Source organism: Chrysochloris asiatica, unplaced genomic scaffold, assembly GCF_000296735.1.
Source record: "Chrysochloris asiatica unplaced genomic scaffold, ChrAsi1.0 scaffold00289, whole genome shotgun sequence".
NCBI classification, from domain to species: Eukaryota; Metazoa; Chordata; class Mammalia; order Afrosoricida; family Chrysochloridae; genus Chrysochloris; species Chrysochloris asiatica.
In genome coordinates, this window is record NW_006408807.1 from 2,002,359 (window position 1) to 2,024,716 (window position 22,358).

General features: G+C 43.4%; 1 protein-coding gene and 1 pseudogene across 1 annotated transcript in view; one reads left to right on the top strand and one right to left on the bottom strand.

Annotated features, from left to right (window-relative positions):
* The window catches only part of VSTM4 (V-set and transmembrane domain containing 4), a 256,023-nt gene that overhangs the window by 60,461 nt on the left and 173,204 nt on the right, over positions 1-22,358 (top strand). The window contains exon 4 of the mRNA XM_006874618.1: positions 10,273-10,341. Coding sequence (XP_006874680.1) covers positions 10,273-10,341 — 69 coding nt within the window. The remainder of the gene's footprint in view (positions 1-10,272; positions 10,342-22,358) is intronic.
* LOC102840802 lies at positions 3,881-7,121 on the bottom strand (annotated as a pseudogene).

The window sequence follows — 22,358 nt, forward strand, 5'->3', positions numbered from 1 at the left end:
TTTGAGTTATGGTGTTGGAGGAGAATATTGAAAGTGCTGTGGGCTGCCAAAAGAACCAATAGATCTGTTTTGGAAGAAGTGCAGCCAGAGTGCTCCTTGGAGGCCAGGATGGCCAAATTTCATCTCTCATACTTTGGACATATTGTCAGGCGTGAGCAGTCGCTGGAGAAGGATATCACGTTTGGTAAGGTGGAGGGTCAGAGAAAAAGAAGACCCTCAACGAGATGGATTGGCCAAGTGGCAGCATTGATGGCCTCAAGCGTGGCAACACTAGTGAGGTTGGCCCAGGATTGGGCAGTGTTTCATTCTGCTGTGCATAAGGTCACTATGGGTCGGTACCGACTCAATGGCACCTAACAACAACAGCAAAGGTCCTTGTCAGTTTACAGTTGCAGCCATTTTTGAAATATTTTTAGTTAAATTTTACTTTTATGTGGTACTATATTGTCTGATGATTTCCACATTCCATCATGTCACCTCTCTTTGTAATAGGCACAGCTATGGAACTCTTCTAGTCAGTTGACTTGGTAGCTGTCTTCCAAATGTCTTGGCATAGATGAGTGAGTGCCTCCAGTGCTGCATCAGTTTGTTGAAAGATTTCAATTTATATTCCACCAATTCCTGGAGCCTTGTTCTTGTCAATGCCTTCAGTGCACTTTTTCCTTCGGTATCATTAGGTCTTGATTATGTGCTGTCACTTGAATTGGAATAAACTAGGGTCCCACAATTTCTGTGAAAAAGTGATCTGAAGGCCATCTGTATGACAGGGGTGGTGACACATGTGAGCTTTGGAGATCTAGCCACAAGGACAGGGCACCCTTTCTTTTGTTTTTAAATTTTCTGCTAAAGTTTTTTTGTTTTTTTTTCCCCCTGAACATCTCTTTTATTGACACGTTAACATCTATACAAGTGCACTTGACCACAACAGGGGTTTTGGTTCACAGTGTGCAGGAGGTCTAGTTGTTCTCCATCTTTGTCAACACTTGGAATTCTCCATCTCTTAAATTTTAGTCATTCAGGGTGTGCCATTCATAGTATCTCATTTTGTAAGAACATTTTATTATGAATTAATGATAGATTCCATTGCAGAAAATCAGTTTTGCGCTCAACCAATTGTATTTTGTTTCATTGCAATCATGCATCATCCCGGTGTGGCGCTGTGGGTTAATGCGGCAGACTGCAAAGTTCGTTTGATCCAGAAGGCCAGCGGTTCGAGCTCACCAGTCACTCCTCAGAAACCCTACACAGGGTCGCTATTGGTCGGAACTGACTCAACAGCATTTAACAACAACAACATGCATCATCAGTTAACAGTATTTGCCTCTATTCTCCTTCTTCTTTTTCATGTACACAGAAATATACAGGAATATATAATCATTTAAACAACCAAAGGGCACATTTTGCAATGTGTACTGTCTGCCTCCTGCCTGCCAGTACACCGTCTTTCTCTTTCCATGAGTCTAGAGTCCTCAGGTGCTCTCTCTCCATGCTGTCACCTCTGCCTCCGTCCCTGGTATCTGTTTTTCTGGTTACGGTCCCATGTTCTTGTTCTTGTCCTGCTCCTCCCTCATGATAGGGTTCGCTGGTTTTGGAATAGAAGATTAACTATTCCCCCCTTTTTGTTACACAACTTCTACTTTTACAGTTGCAGGACACCCTTTCTTGTGAATCATGTAGACATTTGAAGATTCATGTTCTTAGGCAACACATGACCATTTCTAGGCTCTGCTCTTCTGAGCTACCTTTCTTTTTTTTTTTTTTTTCTTAAATGTTTTATTGTGAATTATGTGATAGTTTACATGGGAGAACATTAGTTTTACATTCATTCTATCGTATATCGTCTCATTGCCATGGTTACGATCCCCTCCATGCAGTCCTTCCCCCATACCCCCCAGGTCTTCAGCAAACAGTCGCTCTCCCTCTCTGGATCTAAAGTCTCTAGCTGCTCCATTGCTCAACATCATCATCTCTGGCTCCATTTCAGGCATCACTGCTTCTCTGGGTAGGGTTCCGCTCTCTGCTCTTCTCCCTTGATGGTCCTAGGGACCTCCACTCCTAGACTGAAAAGTTAATCACTCCCTTCCTTGCTATAAATGTCTTACCTTTACATTTCCAACCCTCACAATCAGTCCTGATAACAATTATTCACTATTGTATCACAAGTGACCTCTCTGCATTTCATTGCATCAGCACCGCCTAGTCAGATTGAATACTACTCACTGGAGATTCTACCTTCCTCCAGGCCCTCTGGATCTAGGTTCCCTCTTGAAAGCTTGTAAGCCAGTCACTTCTTGCCTTTGTAGCACCCCGCCCCCCCATTTTGGGTAGCCAATGTCAAAGTTGCCCATCCCTGTCTACTCTGTGTGTGAAGGGGGTGGGAATGATTCTTGCTGTAAGGACTTGTTCCCTCTTTTGAGCTACTGCTTCCATAGGTGTAGGTCAAGTTCATCAAATTGTATGAGAATACTTTTTTTTTTTCCTCTTCCTTTTTACTCCGGGTTGTGAGCTCCCTTTCTTGTAGGTAATATTGGCTCACTAGATCTTAGGCACTGTTGTAAGCCTTTCACACATATTAACTCCATGACTCTCCCTTCATACCCTGTGAGTTGTTGTTATTAGTTGCTGTTGAGTTGATTCCTACTCTTGGTGATCCCAAGTGTGCAGAGTAGAACTGTGTTTTCACGACCTCTGTTTTATCACTGCAGGGTAGGTTTGAACTACTACTAGCCTTTTGGATAGTAGCTCAGTATTTAACCATTTGTGCTTCCAGGACTCCTTCCCTGTGAATAGGCCTTTGTGTGCCATCAGGTTGGTTCTGACTCATAACAACCCTGTACTGGGATTCCGAGGAGTTACTGGTGGGTTTGAACTATCGACCCTGCAGTTGTCAGCAGTCCATTGCTTATCTACACCAAGACTCCTACATGTGAGTGGTGGTGGTGTTGGTTATGTGCCGTGGAGCCGGTTCCAACTCATAGCGCCCCTGTACAGGGTTTCCAAGGCTGTAAATCTTTACAGGAGCAGAAAGCCTCATCTTTCTCCCGTGGAACAGCTGGTAGTTTCAAACTGCTGACCTTGTGGTTCGCAGCCCGATTTGTAACCACTACGCTACCAGTAGGCATATATTATTACCCTCATTTTGCAAACTTACATGACCTGAAAGTGGAGTGCTAGAGTTTTCACCCAGGTAGTATATAAGTATACCAGTGAGTCTCAAACTTCAAAAATGTATATAGTTCACCTAGGGGATCTCGTTTAAATGCTGATTCTGATTCAGAAGACTAGAGTGGAGCCTGCCTGACATTCCGCAGTTCTGAGAAGTTCCCAGGTGATGCAGATACTGCTTGTTCATGAATGTCACACAGATTCACACACAGATATGTATAAGGAGGCTTTCAAAAGTTCATGGGAAAATTCCATTATCCTTTAGTTCCATTTTCTATGAACCATTTAAACAATGAATGCATGTTTAGTAATAACAGACACAATGCCCTCCCTCCCCCTCCCCATGCCCAGGCAGCAGTAGGGGTGGTGCGGGGGCTGTGGTGTATGGTGAGGATGGCCGACCCAAGAGTGATTTTCAGAAAATGAAAAAAAGACCTCACAGGCAGGCAGTGGTGCCTTCCCTAAGACCCATTCAATTCCAAGACTTTAGATATAATGATTTATCTCTGTGCCTCAAGGGGAAGGAAAAGGGGTACCTGGCAGCATTCGGGGGGCTCGGGGGAGGGCTCAGGCAGCCCCAAGCCATCCTGCCTCTTCAGCTCAGACACACCGCACTACAGGACCCACTGCCGACGCCGCTGCTGCCACCCCGTTGCAGTCCAGACTGGGCCATCCTCATGTCCATGGGGCTCTAAGGCCCCAGCCCCACCTGCCCTCAGTTGTGGTTGGACTCCTCAACCTCATCCTTATGAAGCCACTTGAAGTTTGTGACAGATTTAAGGGCCATGTCTTTGGACAGCTGCTCAGCCGGGTCCTTGCTACTCCCCCATCTGTACAAGGCATCTTCCTTTACCACGTTCTCATCATACAGGGCATCAAAGAACTTCCTAGCAGGTTGGCAGGCTGTTCTAAGGTCAGTACAAGGGCCTGGAGGGCAGAGAGCTCCTGCACTTCCTTCTGCTCATCACACAGGTCTTTCTGTAGCAGCCTGACTTGCGCTTTCAGCACTGCAACATCCACTCGAGGAGAGTCTCCAAGATCATTGCAGAATAGCAGACAGTTGTCACGAGGGCTTGAACTAGAATGCTGGATGCTACCTGCTGCTCACTCAGCTTGGCGTCTGTCCACTCACACACCCGCTCAGTACTGCTGCCTTTCTTCAGCAGTTTCTCCAGCTGTCTACTCCACTCCCCTGACTGCTCTCCCAGAGTATACTCTTCCTTCTGTATAGCGGCGAATGCACCCATGTCCTGACCTTCAGCTAAGTCCAGCCTCTCGCCACCATGTCCCCACCTTTTTAGAGCCTATGCTTTTGCACAGAAGCCCCAAGATCTCCAAGAGCAGAGAAGCAGCCTTGCCCACTGGTCTCAGAGGTCTTGCAATCTCCCTAAACAGTTTACCCAGGGGCACTCCACCTTCCTGCAGAATGGGTGTTACCAGTTCCACCAGGTAGAACCACACGCTGGGGGGTTGTCAATTTCTATGTCCTCAGCTAAGTCTAAGATTTCATGTAGCCCTTGATAGTACCTAGTAGTCGAGAGGTGCCCAGCACAGGACAGCTGATGCAGCAGCTGTCCCCTGTGCTTACAAGCTATGGTGCTGCACTCAGTGTGGACTCAATGCCATGCCGTACAAAGATGAAGAGGAGTAAGGGGGAGGCCGGCTCTTGCACACATGTCATTGAGATGGAGTTATTCCTCAACGATGGCCTTGGATTTCTTCTCCAACTCTTCTCAGAGAGTGCGGCCTTTGAGGGGCTTACTGGGGGCAGGGTGGCTTCTCACTTTGAGGCATCCCACCTGTGGTCTTGATCCTCTGTGAGGCCAGCTGCTTTGCGCAGTCCCCCAACCTGGATGGACTGCTCTCCACTTCACTCCTCCATTTACTTACTGAAGCTCCGCTTGGTGGCAGGAACCTGTGCACAATCAAGCCAGTCCCCACAGTTACTTCCTCATTCACTCCGCTCTAGGAGGTCTACCCGGTCCCCAGCTTTGTTGCCTCCTTCCTGACTCCAGCTACTCCTCTGTACCACAGTTTGTTATCTGTGCTTCCTGTGGGTACTGCTTGTTGGAAGGCTGAGAGGCGATTCAAGGTACTAATACCTGGATGAGAAGCTTCTGATGCCCCATCTGAGGCCTTGGCTCCTGACCCTTCACTGCTGCCCTTGCTGCAGCTCAGTTGCCCTCCAGGTGTGAAGAGTTGGTTGTTAGAATCAGTGGAGCCAGGCTTTGTGATCTTGGTGATTTGTGAGGTGTTAGCAGGGCTGTTGCCCTTGTTGATAAGGACTGTGTTCCAGCCACCATCGTCCACAAATGGAAGACCACTTGGACTCTTGTCATTGCCCTTAGCCATGAGCTGCAGCACTATTCATCTTGACCTCCTTGTGAATCTGGTCAGTGGTCTTGGGACCCTGGTCCCCTTGGTGCGGCACCCAATTGCTCCATCACAGATCCAGTACATCCTGTAGCATAAAGCTAATGCGGGGTGATGCCTTCTTTTCCTTAATGAGTTTTTCCATTGGGCTGAAATACTGATCCATTCGAGGCTTGGCTTTCTTATAGTTCAGGCATTTTCCAATGTTGGGGAGCAGGTGGCCAAGACATTCAAGGAACTCTTTGTCATGGTTCTTAGTAGTTTGACCATGCAGTCATGCATTATTGCCTCTGTTAACATCTTCAGCTTCAACAACTCCCCAGTAAACTTGATATTCCCAAGATAGTGCTACCAGGCTCTGTCTCGAGCCTCTTCCAGCTCTTCCTTCAGACGCCCCTGTTCCTCTGCCATAGCTGTTTCCTCCATTTCCTTTTGCTTCTTCTAAAAAATGTCATCATCAATCATCTTTGTCTTTCTCAAGCTCCTTCTGACACTGATGCAACAACAACAGGTTTTGGAAATTCACAGTCACTATTGGCTTTTTTTTTTAACATGGGAGAACATCGGTTTTTACACTCATGGTTTCATTTCAATGATTACAGTCTCCTCCGTGCATCTTCATTCAACTCACTGTTGGCTTTTCTGTAGTGGGCACTTTCAGCTCCATGAGACAGTGGTACATGTTAGCATAGGCCACAAAGAAGCTGGGTTCTGAAATGGCCATCTTGAACTTATTTTCATTTCCTTCAGCTTCAGTCTGAACTTGCGTATGAGCAGTTGATGGTCTCTTCCACAGTCTGCCTCTGGCATTGTTTTGGCTGATGATATATTAGAGCTTTTCTACCGTTTCTTACCACAGATGTAGTCAGTTTGATTTCTGTGTATTCCATCTGGTGAAGTCTATGCATATAATCATAGAAAAGATATTTGCAGTGAAGAAGTCATTGGTCTTGCAAACTCTATCTTGTGATAAACAGTATCATTTGTACCACGTAGGCTGTATTTTCCAACTACTGATCAGTAGAAGGATGTTTACCTGTACTTTATTGATGACGCAAAGGCTTTAGAATGTGTGGCTCATAACACATTATGGACCTCATTGTTGAGACTGAGTGTTCCAGAACCCTTGAGTGTGTTCAGAGGAACCTGTCAAGAGGCAATTCCAACAGAACAAAGTGATACTGAGTGGTTTAAAATTAGAAAAAGTGTGCCCCAGGGTTGTATTCTTTCACTATCTGTACACTGTACACTGAGAAACTGGATTATATGAAGAAGAACTTGGCATCATGATTGAAGGAAGACTAATAATCTGCCATTTGCAGTTATACAACCTTGCTTGCTGAAAGCAAAGAGGAAGTAAAATACTTATTGATGAAAATCAAAGATGACAGCTTTTAGTATTGGTCACACCTCAATGTAAAGGAAACAGAAATCCTCACCACTGGACCAATAAATAACATCTTGATAAATGGGGAAAAGATTGCACTTTTCAAAGATTTCATTTTGTTTGGATCCACTATCAACACTCCTAAAAATAGCAGTAAAGAAACCATAGGATGTATTACCCTTGGGCATATCTGCATTTAGACTGTCTCCATCTTTTTGCTATTGTGAATAGTGCTGCTGTGAACATCGGTGTGCATGTATCTACTCGTGTCGTAGCTCATAGTTCTGGTGGGTACACACCCAGTAGAGGGATTGCTGGGTCAGAATACTCCTAACAAGGCATTTCTGTTTCCAGCTTTCTGAGGAAGTGCCATATTGTTTTGCAGAGTAGTTGAACCATTTTAGTCACCAGCAATGTAGGAGGTTTCCAGTCTCTCCACATACTCACCAGCATTTGTTGTTTTCTTTAAAAAAAAAAAAAATTTAACTTTGCTGTTAATGTTGTTATTTTGAGTACTCAAGAGAAAAGATGCCATTCAGAGAACTAAGGTGTGTGCCTGACCCAAGCCATGGTATTTTTTTAAACTTGTTTTTGTGAATTGTGTAAAGGTTTACAGACAGAATCATCAGTTTTCCATTCACCACATCACACACTTTGTTCCATCTCAATGATTACAATCAACCTCCATGCAAAAACAGCTATCCTACTTCCTCCTTGTTTCCTCCTTGTGGTTCCACCCACCTTCCTATCCCTTCTCAACTTTGTCCTTAGGAAAATGTTGCCATTTTGACTGATGGACCATTTCATGGTAAGCATATCTTGCTAGTGTTGTTGCTCCCCTCCCCTCCCCACTTATATGCCTATCTACAGATCTTTTCTTTCTTCCTTGTCTTCTTAATGAAGTGGAACGTCAGTGAAAAAGAGGAAGACCTCCAACAAGATGGATAGGCACAGTGGCTGCAGTTCTGCTGTGCATAATGTCACTTTGAGTCTGAGGGTCTAGATCAAAGAGTAAAATCAAGTAAAAACTAGCCAAGGTCATACAAAAATTGTATCTGAGCCTCTAAATTGTTAAAACTTTTTGGATTAAGGTGCTCTTTCCCTCTAAAACTTCCTACAAGAAAACAAATTTTATTAAAAATTCCCAGTTCTTTATACCCAATGTCTAGCATTCCATTATAAAATTTCAGGCATAGCAAGGTGCAAACCAAAAAACTAATAGTAATACAGTTAATGAAATGATCAGACATGAATGTTACAAATAATATGATTAATATGGTTAAAGAATTGTATGATTAGCTGAACTCGAAAATATAAAAATAATTAAATGGATAATCTAGAACTGATAAAAAGAATTAAATTGACAATCTAGAACTGATAAGTATAAGAAATCAAATTAAGAATATAATAGATGTCTTTAACAGCAGGTTAAACGCATTGAAGAGAAGACTCCTAGTGATCTGGACATCAAGGTAGAAAGTATTCAGTGTATCTTAGAGAGACAAAAGGATGGAAAAGTCATAGTACAAATGTTTGAGTTAAGTTTCAGGCCGGCTCTGCCATGTGTCTTGCCTCTCATATTGATTCATTTCCTCATTGTATGCCCCACATTTATAGTCTTCAGCTCCCTTATGATTACTATTGGCCTATTGGTTACTCAGATCCCAGAGTCTCGTGTCGAGGATTGTCCAGTATGGTAGCCCTTAACTACATGCAGCTATTTACATTTAAATTTATTAAAATTAAATAAAATTTCAGTTCCTTAGTTATTTTACTAGCCCTATCAAATGTGACTGGTATAAGTCTTTCCATCATCACAGAAAGTTCTACTGGATAGTGATCTCATTCCTTGATATTTTTACTTTGTATTTCAGGTTTTTGTTTATTTGTTTGTTTAATTCAAACACCTAGGACATATTTATTTTATTTTACTTTTTATTTATTTATTTATTTTAATGTTTTATTGTGAATTATATGATAGTTTACATGGGAGAACTTTAGTTTTATATTCATTCCATCGTATATCATCTCACTGCCATGCTTCCAATCCCCTCCATGCATCATCAACCACCCAAAGGGTATATCCCAGAAACCCGCCCCCTCCACTTCCCCCTCCTCCCCCCAGTTTTCGGCCCACAGTCCCTTTCCCTCTCTGGGTCCAAAGTCCTCAGTCGCTTCATCACTCCACGTCATCATCTCTGTCTCCATCTCAGGCATCTCTGTTTCTCTGGGTAGGGTCCCGCTCTCGGCTCTTCTCCGTTGATGGTCCCAGAGGCCTCCGCTCCTATCCTGGAGAATTAATCACTCCCTTCCTTGTTACAAAACTTCTACCTTTGTATTTCCAACCCTTATAGTCCGTCCTGATAAGCATTCACTACAGTATGAACCCACTCCCATCTGTATTTCCTTTCATTAGCTCCGCCCAGACAGATTGAAATAGTACCTACTGGAGATTCTGCCTTCCTCCATGCTTCCTAGCACCAGGTTCCCTCTTGAAAGCTTGTAAGCCAGTCACTTCTTGCCTTTGTAGTCCTCACCTCCCCATTTGAGTATCCAATGTCCAAGCTGCCCTTCTCCGTCCACTCTGTGTGTGTGGGGGTGTGTGTGTGAACATATTTATTTATGTTTCTTGCTGGACATATTTATTTTAAAATAAAAGTATCCATCAAGCCATAAGGCTAAATCTTCAGGTTAAATTTTATGTATTTTTTTTAAAAACTATGATAATGGTTCCACTCTGCACAGAAAACATTCCATGCTTCCAGACTTCTTAGTGTTATGCTTGAGGGTTGCTCAATTCCTGTCTTACTGACTCTTGAGAGCAGGCAGTGATCAACCACAGACTGAAAGAAAACAAAGTATTATCCAGATTAGATGCTCATTGCTATGCGTGATCATCTTGCGTGGAGAATTGTTCCAGTTTGCGTCATGGTGACCGTAGGCTCCTCTATCTAGGAATACTGGGGTCCATGAACTATACTGTAGAAATACTCCCATGAAAGAGGTAAAATAAACAGCTCTGGTTCCTGGAATTCCTACGAAGAAATCTTTGACAAGGATTGGAAGAATTGGGGCTTTTTTTAGAAATTGGCTGAATCCTGGCATTGCTCTTTATTAATTTTTAAACATAGACAACTAACTTCTCCTCTTCTCTCCTCGGGTTTCTCATTTGCTATGTGAAAATCATCTGGTAGGAGAGTTGTGACAAGTAAATGTGGTTTTGAAAATGTGAAAATTATTTTATCAATTTAAGAGTCCCCTCTATAGTGTGGCATTTTGACTTACAGTGTAGACCAGTTTGTGAGCTGTTCTGTTTCATGCTCTGCTGTTTCTTTTTAATCTTACAGTGATTACCGTAAAATCTTCTGAAGATTCGTCTTTTGGGAAAAACAAAGAGGCCTGGGCTATTTTTCAAGGTAAAGCTTGTTTGTTTTTTTTCATTTTTTTACTACAAGACACACCTTCCCTTTTACATACAAGGAAAAGAATGGAATAAGAAGAAAGTATCTTAATGTCTTAATTTTGCAATAGCACCACAGTTTTCTTGGCTTAAATTTAGGAGGAAAATGGGAATTTATGTTGGTATAAGTCCGTAGACTTAAGTATGGAGGTTGAAGCATCAATTTGCATTTTTTTTTTTCCTCCAGAATTCCTACTCCTAGTTGACATTATTGTTAACTACTAAGTGAAAGGTTGGAGGTTTGAATCTACCCAGAGGTACCTTGACAGAAAGATCTGGTGATCTGCCATTGAAAAATCAGCCATTGAACACAATTCTACTCTGTTACACAAGGGTTTTGATCGATTCAACAGCAACTGACTGTTTCAAGTGATATAAAAATGAAAAATACTATGTTACTACATTTTCTTTGAGGTTTTTTTTTTTTTAAAGGAGCTTGGGGTTTTAACAATACTTTGAAATCCTTAAGTAAGTGATTCTCACCCATGGATGCAGGTCAGAATCACCTGAGGAGATTTAAAATGAGCACACATGCCTGGATTCCCCCCTTGAGAAATTCTGATTTTGGTGGTATGTGTTCAGAGAGCAATGACTCTCATAGTGGGGGCCCAGACCAGCATTATCAATATCACTTGAGATCTCATTATCAAGTATGCATTGCTGGATTGGATTCCATCTTACGTAATCAGAAACACTGAGGTTAGTGCCTAATAATGTATGTTTTAACAAGACCTATGGCGCTGTGGTAGCATAGTGGTTATGAATCGGGCTGCAAACCTCAAGGCCGGCAGTTCGAAACTACCAGCGGTTCCGCAGGAAAAAGATGAGGCAGTTTGCTCCTGTAAAGATTTACAGCCTCGGAAACCCTGTACAGTGAGTGTCTCTATGGGTCAGAATCGACTCAACAACACTTAACAACAACAACAGCATGGTGCTGTAGGTTAATGTGTCAGACTGTAAAGTGGTTTGAACTGCAAGGTCGGAGGTTCAAGCTTACTAGCTGCCCCTTGGAAACCCTATACAGGGTCGCTATGGGTCACAATTGACTCGACGACACTTTAACAACAACAACAACAACATGTGATTCTGGTGCATACTTCTTAGGTTTGTGATTTAGAGAGCTGTTTCTCAACCAGGGACAATTTTGTACAAACACACACCTAAGGGACATAGACTAATATCTAGATTCTGATGGTGCCTCTGGCATCTAGTAGGTCTTAGAGGACAAGGATGCTGCTGAACATCTTACAAAATACAGAATGGTCTCTGTAACAGAGACTTAACCTGGTCCAAAATACCAAGAGTGTCTAAATTAAGAAATCCCATCTTACTATAAAGAAAGTTGATCACAAAGCATTTCAGAGTTACAGCCATAAAAAATGAAAGAATTGTGAGTTCTCAACAGTATCAGTAACAGTAAAGACTGATTAATGTTAAAAGTTAAGCAGGAACTTGTAAAGGATTATGTTTTGTAAAGGCATGTAATTTACAGGTGATTAATGGACCCCTCCTGGTGTGGTGCTGTGGGTTAATGCGCCAGATTGCAAAGCTGTTTGAGCTGCAGGGTCAGTGGTTCAAGCTCACCAGCTGCTCCTTGGGAACCCTAGACAGGGTCCCTATGGATTGGAACCGACTCAATGGCACTTCACAACAACAACAACAACAACATTGGACTCCTGGTAGTGTAGTGGTTATGTATGAATTGGGCTGGGAACCACAAGTTCAGCAGTTGAAAAGTACCAGCTGTTTTGCTGGAGAAAGATGAGGCTTTCTGCTCCCATAAAGATTTACAGCCTGGGAAACCCTGTACAGGGTTGCTATGAGTCGGAACCGACTCCACGGCACATAACCACCACCAATGGACTCCTGGAGTTCTGGTGTGGCGTTATGGGTTTATGTGCTTGCCTGCAAAGTAGGTTTGAATCACAAGGTCGGTGGTACAAGCTCAGCAGCTCCTCAGAAACTTATACAGGGTCGTTATGGGTCAGAACCGATTCAACGGCACTTCACAATAACAATGAACTCCTTGGGGTGATGTTGTAGTGTTAACACTGGACTTAGAACCACAAGGTCAGCAGTTCAAACCCACCAGCTGTTCCTCTGAAACTGTATACAGGGTTGCTATAAGTCAGAACCAACTCTGCAGCTAAAGGATTTCAGGAGCGGGTGTTCAGTGTTGTTGTTGTTGTTAAGTGCTGTTGAGTCGGTTCTGATCCACAGCGACCCTGAACAGGTTTTCCGAGGCTGTAAATCTTTATGGGAGCAGAAAACCTCTTTCTCCCACTGAGCATCTGGTAGTTTCGAACTGCTGACCTTGCGGTTTGCAGCCCAGTTCATAACCACTACGTTACCAGAGCTCCTTGGGTGTTCCTTGGGACCTTTTTTATTACCACCTCCTTTGGTAACCCAACAAGGTATGACGGAAAGAAAGCTTTTGAGTTGAATTGCTCAGAGGGAGAACATGTTGGTTTAACTCAACTCAGACACTTTTAATAATTAGTTATCACCAATGATAGAAACATGTAACTATAACTGTGAACGTAGTTTGCAAATCACAAGATGCCACACACATGCTGGTTGCTGTGTGTGCTGTGGAGTCAGTTACAACTCATAGCAACCCAAAATAGGGTTTCCAAGGCTGTAAATCTTTATGGCAGCAAACCCCCTCATCTTTCTCCTGTGAAGCGCCTGGTAGATTTCAACTGCAGCCCTTGTGGTTTGTAGCCCAGCTTGTAACCCACTAAGCTCCCAGGCCATGCTCATAGGTTGTTCCAGTTTACTGTATAGTTTTGTAGTTTTTAAGTGTTGTCTTTTTCAGATTGTGCTGAATTCCAACAAAGACCCTCTGCATTCTTCATGAGCTCTAATACTCTTTCTTAATTTGATGACCTTCTCCTAAGGAGTAATTTTTAGTTCTCTCCCTAGCTGCTCTTTCAGAGAATGCCTGTTCTTGGGCAGAGATGAAAGGACTTTAATCCTTGAATTACGAAGCAGCAGAAGCAGGCCTGCTCTTATTTGCTACTTAATAAAATTGTGGTGACTCAGTTGACTTCCCCTCACATTTCTGGAGCCTGTACCATGATCTAGGCACTGCGCTGAAGTGTGGGGTTGGAGACCGTCCTGGAACACTCCCAAGGCTCTCGGTGGGATTCCTGTTTATTTTCACATGCATAAGAATCTCTTGGAGAATGTGTTCACAACTTTGACTCTGGGTGCTACCCTGAGATTCTGATGAATTACTTTTAGGAATGGATCAAGGCAATTGCATTTTATTAGAACATGATATAGTTATGAAGCAAGTGATCTGAGGGTCGTATTTTGAGAAATACCATGGTAGAAGAACAAGACTTTATATATTTGGAAGGATTACAAGATTTACTCCTGACTACTTTGCAGTATAATTAACATCTCTAACAAATTGGGCTGCTAACCTGAAGGTCGGCAGTTCAAAACTACCAGCGGTTCTGCAGGAGAAAGATGAGGCATTCTGCTGCCATAAAGATTTACAGCCTCGGAAACCCTGTACAGGGTCTCTATGAGTCGGAACCGACTCCACGGTACTTAACAACAACAACAATGTTGCCCTGGTGAGCTAATGCGTCAGACTGCAAAGTCATTTGAACTGCAAGGTTGGTGGTTCAAGTTCACCAGCTGCTCCTTGGAAATCCTATACAGGGTTGCTATGGGTCGGAATCGACTCCACAGCACTTAACAACAACAACAAAACGTGGCGCTGTAGGACTGCAGGGTTGGTTTGAACTGCAAAGTCAGCGGTCCAAACCTACCAGTCACTCCTCGGAAACTCTATACAAGGTTGCTATGAGTTAGAATTGACTCGAGGGTACTTAATAACAACAACAATAAAGCATTTTGTAAAATTATCAGCATGTTATAACTCCTGTGTAGCTTGAGAAGATCAAGGTTACTCCTGAGCCAGCTCTTTGAAACCCATAGCTAATCTACACTCTTGTCAACAGAGGGAATTTCTTCTTTTCAGAAAAGCAGAACTGGATGCTCCCAGTTTAATGTGTCTGAGCAGCTGCATCCAAAGTGTTCTTTTCTTGCGATTCTGGCAGCTGCAACAGGAGCATCTGTATTCTCTGCCTTTTGAACCCAGCCATAGCTTTTGACGAGGTCAGTGGCAACATTGAAATACTTTGGCACAGGATTCCAGACCTTTGCCCTTTTGTTCCTGGATGGGAGAGCCATAATAGGTTTGCGGAGGGATATCAATCCTCCTGGGATTGAGCTCTGCCTGACTCTGTGTCAGCTGCACAAAACCGGCATTGTCAGGCCTCTTAGCAAGAGATTAGAGTGAGTTAAAGTCCCTCAGGGCTAGTGTTCAGAGAATTTCCCCCTAGCAAGATGGTATTAGGAGCTGGACTAAAGAGGATGGTCATGCGCATTACACTTCTATTGCCTGAAGCTGCCATCTCTAGGCATTTGTTTTTTGGGAATGTTGGGCTGGGGATGGAGGTGGACTTCCCTGCCTTGATTGTGCTGAGGAATGTGGGAGCCCCCATGTTTGAAAGTGGCACTGAATGCCCTGCTGCCCGGCAACAGGTGCCATGTGTCTTTTGTTCAGGTGACTCTGGATTCTGCCTTGCACTGCTGCAGTTCAGCTTTTGGGGAGGCTGGGAGCTGGCATGCTGACTCTTTGTGTTTCCTGCCTCAGCCTCCCTGCATCCACTTCTGTGTGCTGCCCTACCATCTGCTGCAGGGAGACCTGGGCTGAGGGTGTGGGGAGATGATTTCTACATGGAAGTTTGCATTTGCATCTAAAAATGACAACTGTGTCTTTTGAAGTAGAATGGCAAAAAACAAAACTGCCAGTAAATTAATTCAGTGACTGTAACCAGTTTACTTCAGGAATACAGGTAGACTTGGTATTGTAGAAACCTGGTCTAGATTTGGGTCAGTGCAGACGCTTTGTTAAAAATGTGTCCTGGAAGGTTTATATTTCACCTATCACAAGCCTTGTCTGGACTGCTGTTTTTGTTTAAAACAGTTGACAGTTGGAATTGTAGTGACTTTTATATCAAAGCTGTAGGCAAAGTCAGAAGCTACAGACAGCAACACTGAGACCACCCACATTCCTGCCTGAGAACCATCCACCTCATACACAGCACATGATTTTCACCAGTCCCCATTCAGTACAGGGACCCTGGAGTCTTAGATGTCTGTAATCATTGCTTCCAGGGAAAGCTAGGGTTTGGGATTTCAGTGATCTGAGTAGACACACCAGGCCAATTGTCTTTATGCAGTGAAGAGTGCTTTGAAAAGAAGGAAAACTGTCTGAACTATACTGGCTGCTGTCTAATCCAAGAAACTCAGGTATGCTTTCTGAGTTTTTCTCCTTCAAAGTGCTGCTTTGGAAGGTTGAAGACCATGAAAGAGAGGAGCTCCCATAGCTCCTGCCACTGTGGAGTACTTGTCCTGGCCAGTCTTGAAGCCCTGGAAACCATGTGCTTGGAAGCTGTTCTGAACCTTCAGATGGGCCACAAGTTTTGTGATTCTGTAGCCCAGTTATGTATGGAGCGCTACCTTTCTGCAACATTGATGAGGCAGTGATCAAAAGCCATGTTGTTGTTGTTAGGTGCCATCAAGTCGGTATCAACTCATAGCGACCCTACTATGTATAACAGAACAAAACACTGCCCGATCCTGGGCCAACCTCACAATTGTTGCCACGCTTGAGTCCATTGTTGCTGCCACTTTGCCAGTCCATCTCGCTGGGGGTCTTCCACTTTTTCTCTGACCCTCCACCTTACCAAACATGATATCCTTCTCCAGCTACTGGTCCCTCATGACAATATGTATGAAGTATGAGAGATGAAGTTTGGCCATCCTGGCCTCCAAGGAGCACACTGGCTGCACTTCTTCCAACACAGATCTTATGGCACTTTAAAGATTCTCCTCCAACACCATAACTGAAAAGCATCAGTTCTTCTACAGTCTTCCGTAGTCACTGTCCAGCTTTAGCATTCAGATGAGGTTATTGAAAATACCATGGCTTGGGTCTGGTGCACCTTAGTCCTCAAGCTGACATCTTTGCTCTTCAACACTTTAAAAAGGGCTTGTGCAGTAGATTTGCCTAATGCAATATGCTGTTTGATTTCTTGACTTCTGCTTGATACTCAACTTGAGTATCAACACTCAACTGAATGTTGATAGTTGATACAAGAAGAATGAAGTCCTTGACAACTTCAGTCTTTTCTCCGTTGAGAAGAATGTTGTTTATTGGTCCAGTGGTGAGGATTTTTGTTTTCTTTACATTGAGATGCAATCCATACTGAAGGCTACGCTCTTTGATCTTCATCAGTAAATATTTGAAGTCTTCTTCACTTTTAGCAAGCAAGGTTGTATCATCTGCATATCACAGGTTGTTAATGAGTCTTCCTCCAATCCTGAAGTCTAAAGCCATAGAATGGGTCTTTTGGAGCTCTTCACCTCCCCCAGGGCAGAGATGCCACTAATGTCAGGGTGGCTGGGGGAGGAGATCAGTACCACCACAACCCTGCTTTTGGTCCTGCTTCTCTGTGATTCCGTTACCTTGAAGCACAGGAGAGAGCCACGATGAAGAGGCAAGCTCATGGAGCCTACTACCACTTCACGTCAGTAGCACCAGAACTTCAGGAAGACGTATTTTCTCTGCATAAAAGTGAAGTCAAATTGTTATTATTCCTTGGTACAGATTCTGTCTTCTGTGCAAATGAGGTGTGTCCAGTGACTGGTTCCTGATGAATTGACTTTAACTTCACAGTCAGCTCATGTGTCAGAGTAGAACTGTACTCCTTAGGTTTTTCAATGATGGGATGTTTGGAAACAGATCACCAGGCTTTTCTTCTAAGGCACCTCTGGGCAGGCTTGAACCTCCAACCTTTTGGTTAGCTGTAGCTGAGTTTATTAACCATTTGTACCACCCAAGGACTCTGTCCAGATCCCACATCTCCTCAACTCCCAGGTAGGTGCTGCTTCTACCTGACCCGCATTGTCTGCCTGCCTGACAGTGTTACTGTGTTGTGTACCTACTTCCATGGTCCTGTTTCTAGAGCACACTGCACATTGGTGTGTGAATCAGAAATAGATTCACTGTGTCTGATCTGACCTATGGCTTGTCATGAATCCACTCTGTGCTGTCTGTCCTGTCTTGTGGTTTCCTGTAACTTTAGCTTGCCCTAGAATCCAAGAGTCCTGTTTCTGAGTTTCATATGGTTTCCAGGGAAGCCCAAAGTTGCCCCATCATAACTCTCTGACCATTCATGGAGTTCTCCGTTCTGTTAATGTACACAGCACACACACTGGAGACCAGGGCATTCTCATAGTAAGGGAAATTGACCTAAGATTTATTGAGACTATTGGTTCATTTTCGTCTCAACATCCTCACACCCACTAACTTCTCAGTCTCCCTAACTTGTCTTTGGCCTCTGAAATAGCTTTTCTCTCAGTATCTTCCAAATGGGAAGTCTCAATGAGTATTTTAGAGGTTTACTTGGTGCTATTACAGAATTCTTTTTTGCACCATGCTCTGTGGTATTGGCTTCTATGAACAGCCCCTCCATTCTCCTCCAATTCTCCTGATTTGCTCCTTGCTCCCTTAGTAGGAGACTTCCTTTCTCCTACCTGCCTGCCTGCAGGAGTCCTGGTATGGCTCTGCAGGATAATGCACTGAACCACAAGGTCAGTTTGAATGGCAAGGTCAGTGATTCAAACCCACCAGCTGCTCATCGGAAATCCTATACAGGATCACTATGGGTTGGAACCACCTTGACAGCACTTACCAACAACCATCTGCCCGCCCCAGCTTCCTTAAACATTAGTGCAGGTGCCCCCTGCAGTATCCCCCGCGTTTTACTGGGTTTCCTCCTATTTAGAAATCCATTCAGACTCGCATACAACACAGATGGATTGCAGGTAGTCCAAGGGTGGAGCCTGCATGGGCCTCCTGGGAGTCTGGACCAGGGAAAAGGGAGTCAAAAGTCTGCTTCCCTCTCATTTGTCCTTCTCTCATGGATAAATACTATGAGCTTTATCTGCTGCTGCGGACCTCCTTTAGAAACCAGTCACCCCACAGCCCCCAATCTGCTTGTGTTTTCAGTTTAAGCACTTAACTAACTGCTTCTCCAGGTCCCAAGAGCATGAAGAAGGTGCATTCTCATTGACTCAGCAAATCCACTTCTAGGAATTTAATCTTAAGGACATAATGTGAGCGCTGCATTAAGGTTTCAGTTGATGAATGCTCATCATAGAAACATTTAGTATGGGGAACAATTAGAAGCACTTTGAATAGCCAACAATACGATATTGTTAAATCACTTATGATACACTAAGATGATACACTTTTATCATATTTTTCAAAGCAGTTCAGAATCAATTTTTGAATAAAGGTTGATGAGAGAATGAAACTGAATATAAAGCAAGGTATGAAACGGAATGATCTCAGTTAAAATATCTGTTTTGTGGATATGGTATTGTTAACTGACTTTGAGTCAGCCCTCAACTCATGGCAACTCCATACACAAGGGAATGAGATGCTATCCAGCAGTACACCATCTTCTCATGGTTAGTTTTGTATTGAAACATAATCCACAGGGTTTGCATTGACTGGCTTGTAGAAATAGATTGCCAGGACTTTCTTCCTGGTCAATCATAGTCTGGAATTGCTGCTAAAATCGGTTCAACATGAAAGCAGTATATAAGCCTTCACTGATGACTCATCAGGTCAGTTGGCCAGGAATTGAAACTGGGTCTCCCACATTGAAGGAGATAATTTCCACCACTGAGTATGTGATGGGGCTTCAAAAAGTTCATGAAAAGTGGAACTAAAACAAATGGAATTTTTCCATGAAATTTCTGAAGCCTATACTCTCAAACAGGGTCACCAGGAACCAGAGACTCAGGGGTAACTGATTTTACTGAGCCCGCCAGCTGCTTGGCAGGATAAGTGTGAGGCTCTCTGCTCCTACAAAGACTTGGAAACGGTGCACAGGATTAGTAAGAGTCAGAACTGACTTGATGGCACTTAGCGACAGTAGTGTTAAATGTTGACAGTAGTTATTTCAGTGATGGGAGAGCCAGAGATTTGTTTCCTATATATATTTTTGTACCATCTGTGTTATTTTCCACATGACTCAGCACAGAAGCACAGGACTCTGCTGCACTTGGATGCCATCCCAGCCTTCCCAGACTAGGTTAGGTTCCTCCTCTGGGGAACGATTACATCTGTTCCAGTGCTGGGCATGCATTTCTAGTGTCCTTATCATGTAGTCTTCCAATTTCTTAAAAAGAAAGCATTATGTGTTTGTGGTACCGTGAATGTACTTGATAGGGCTTTTCTACCCAAGGTCTTCTTTACTTCCACTAAATAATTGGTGGTTAAGTGCGGTCCAGTCAGTTCTAACTCATATTGACCTTGTATACTGTTGTCAAGTAGTGGCAGATGGGTTTGAAATGCTGATCTTGCAGTTCCAACTGATCTTGTGGTCCAGTGCTTATCCACACCAGGACTCCAATGAGAGGGTGGGGCCATGCAAATCGGGTGTTCAGGACTCCAACACCAGGATTGGTTCATTTCGTTATCCTATTAGATTGAAAAGGAGTCAACTCAGAATCAAAAACAGGTGATCCCAGGGCTATGAAGAAGGAAGAGCCATGAGCAGAGCCAGGCGACAGCAGCAGAGGCAGTGGCCTGGATAGTCAGAACGGAAAGCTTCCCGGACCGTGGATGAAGTGAGGCTGAGTGACTTTGGGCAGGTGGCTGCCTTGTATAATGTGCCCTTTGAGCATTTATAGAAGTAGCTAATTTAGCTTTGTAGCACTTGCCTGAGCAGGGCAGAGACCAAGGGTCTGAGAGGCTGATGACAAGAGAGGCTGAAGACGGCTTAGAAGAGGCCTTGCTGACTGGAGAACTCCAGCATCTGGAGTTGTTCTGACCCTGAATTATACCATGTTCACCTCCCTAATAAACTCCATAATCGTGAGTACTGTCTATGAGTTCTGTATGGCCACTGCAATGGGTTCTTGAACCTAGATGTGAAACACAGTGTACTGGAAGGCTGGGATGTTGGTGTCAGAATAGGGCAAAAGTTGAAAGATGGAAGCTTATGCCTGACATTTGCCTGATAAGAATTGGCCTTTAGTTGATTTGGGGTTTGATTCTATTTCCCCCTTGTGAAGCCAGAAGAAGTGAGACATGTCTTCCAGGCCATTTTTGTAGTGTGTATATTTGTATCTAGCAAAAGATTGCAAATGTCTGACAATGAGTCTTATGAAGCGAGGAATTTTAGATCAGTACAGAAACAGTTTTGCTAAGTTCAAACAGTTGTTAAGTTAAAACTTCTTCTTGTTAGAAGAGTATAACCATATGTTCCGTAGAAGCCAGGATGGTGAAAATTCATCTCTCATAGTTTAGGCAAGTTGTCAGGAGGGATCAGTATCCGGGGAAGAACATCATGCTTGATAAAGAGGAAGGCCTGAGGAGATGGATGGCGCAGTGGCAGCAGTAGTGGGCTCAAGTGTATCAACACTTGTGAAATGGTGCAGGACTGGGCAGTTCTATTCTCTAGGGTTAGGGTTTGGCTATATACAAAGTGCTGTAAATGGAATAATACATTAAGTAGCCTTTTGGGATTGGTTTTTTTTATCACTTAGCATGATTCTCTGGATAGTCATCCAAATCATTGTTTGTATCAATGATTCATTCATTTGCATAGAATAAAAGTAATATTCTGTTGTATGGATGTACAGGTGTAAGTCAGAAAGATCAGTGAATGGCTACAAAAAGTTCTCACAGTTATACACTTGTCTTAGTCTTATTAGGGTGTCTTCAAAAATAGATGCAGTCTAAATAGCCACTTCTGATAGAATCGGGTGTGCCAGTTTAATTCAAAGCAGAAAGGTCAACTCAAAAGCTATGCCAACTGCTTTTAGATGATCATTGGGACTTATTAGGAAGAAGTTTTAAGAAAACTGAATCTTAACATTGGTTAAGAAAAAGGCCAGGAAAATGAGGCCAAGGAATTTTTTTCCATCACAACAATGGACCTGCTCATTGTTTGAGAATTTCACTAGAAAATCTTACCCTATCCAGCCTACAGCTCAGATCTTGCCACTTCAGACTTCTTTTTGCTCCCCAAACTCAGAGTACAACCTGAGTCTTTCTAGGGCATCCTGGGGTGACGCACTGGATCGCAAGGTCACCTTGAACCACAGGGTTGGTAGTTCAAATCCATCAGCTGCTCCTCAGAAACCCTACACAGGGTTGCTATGAGTCAGAACCAACTCGACGGCACTTAATAACATCAACAGGGATGTCTAAACTGCTGTTTTGAGATGGTGTCGTACAGAATTCTTTGGGGTAGGGTACTTGTTGTTAAGTTGTCATTGATTTGGTTCCGACTTATAGCAACCCTGTATAGGGTTCCTGAGGAACGGTTGGTAAGTTTGAACCACTGACCTTGTGGTTTGCAATCTGGTGCTTATCCTCAGCACCAAACCAGGAAGGGTTAGAGAGATGGAAACACCACGTTCAGAAGTGTATAGACCTATACAAATAGCTCCACATTTTAATATTTTCATTTAGTAAAGGCTTCTACTATGATTTTACAGCCATACTTTCTGACTTACCCTCATTCCACAGTTTGTTGAACCACTTACCTGTTGAAGGACATCTGGGTTGTTTCCATTATTGGCTTTAATGTGCAGGTTTTGCGTGAACTTCAGTTTGCATTTCTCGGGACTAACTTCCCAGGAGTGATATTTCTGGGCCATATGGCAGTGGCACGTACAATTTGGTAAGAAACTACCAAACTCTTTCCCAGAATGGGTGTATCATTTTACATCCCCAGAAGCCATATATGAGCGATCCAGTTTCTCTGCATATGGTGTTTTCACTACTTTTTCATTTGGACATTATGATAGGTTTGCAGTGATATCTCATTATGGCTTAAAATTTGCATTTCCTCTGGTGTGGCG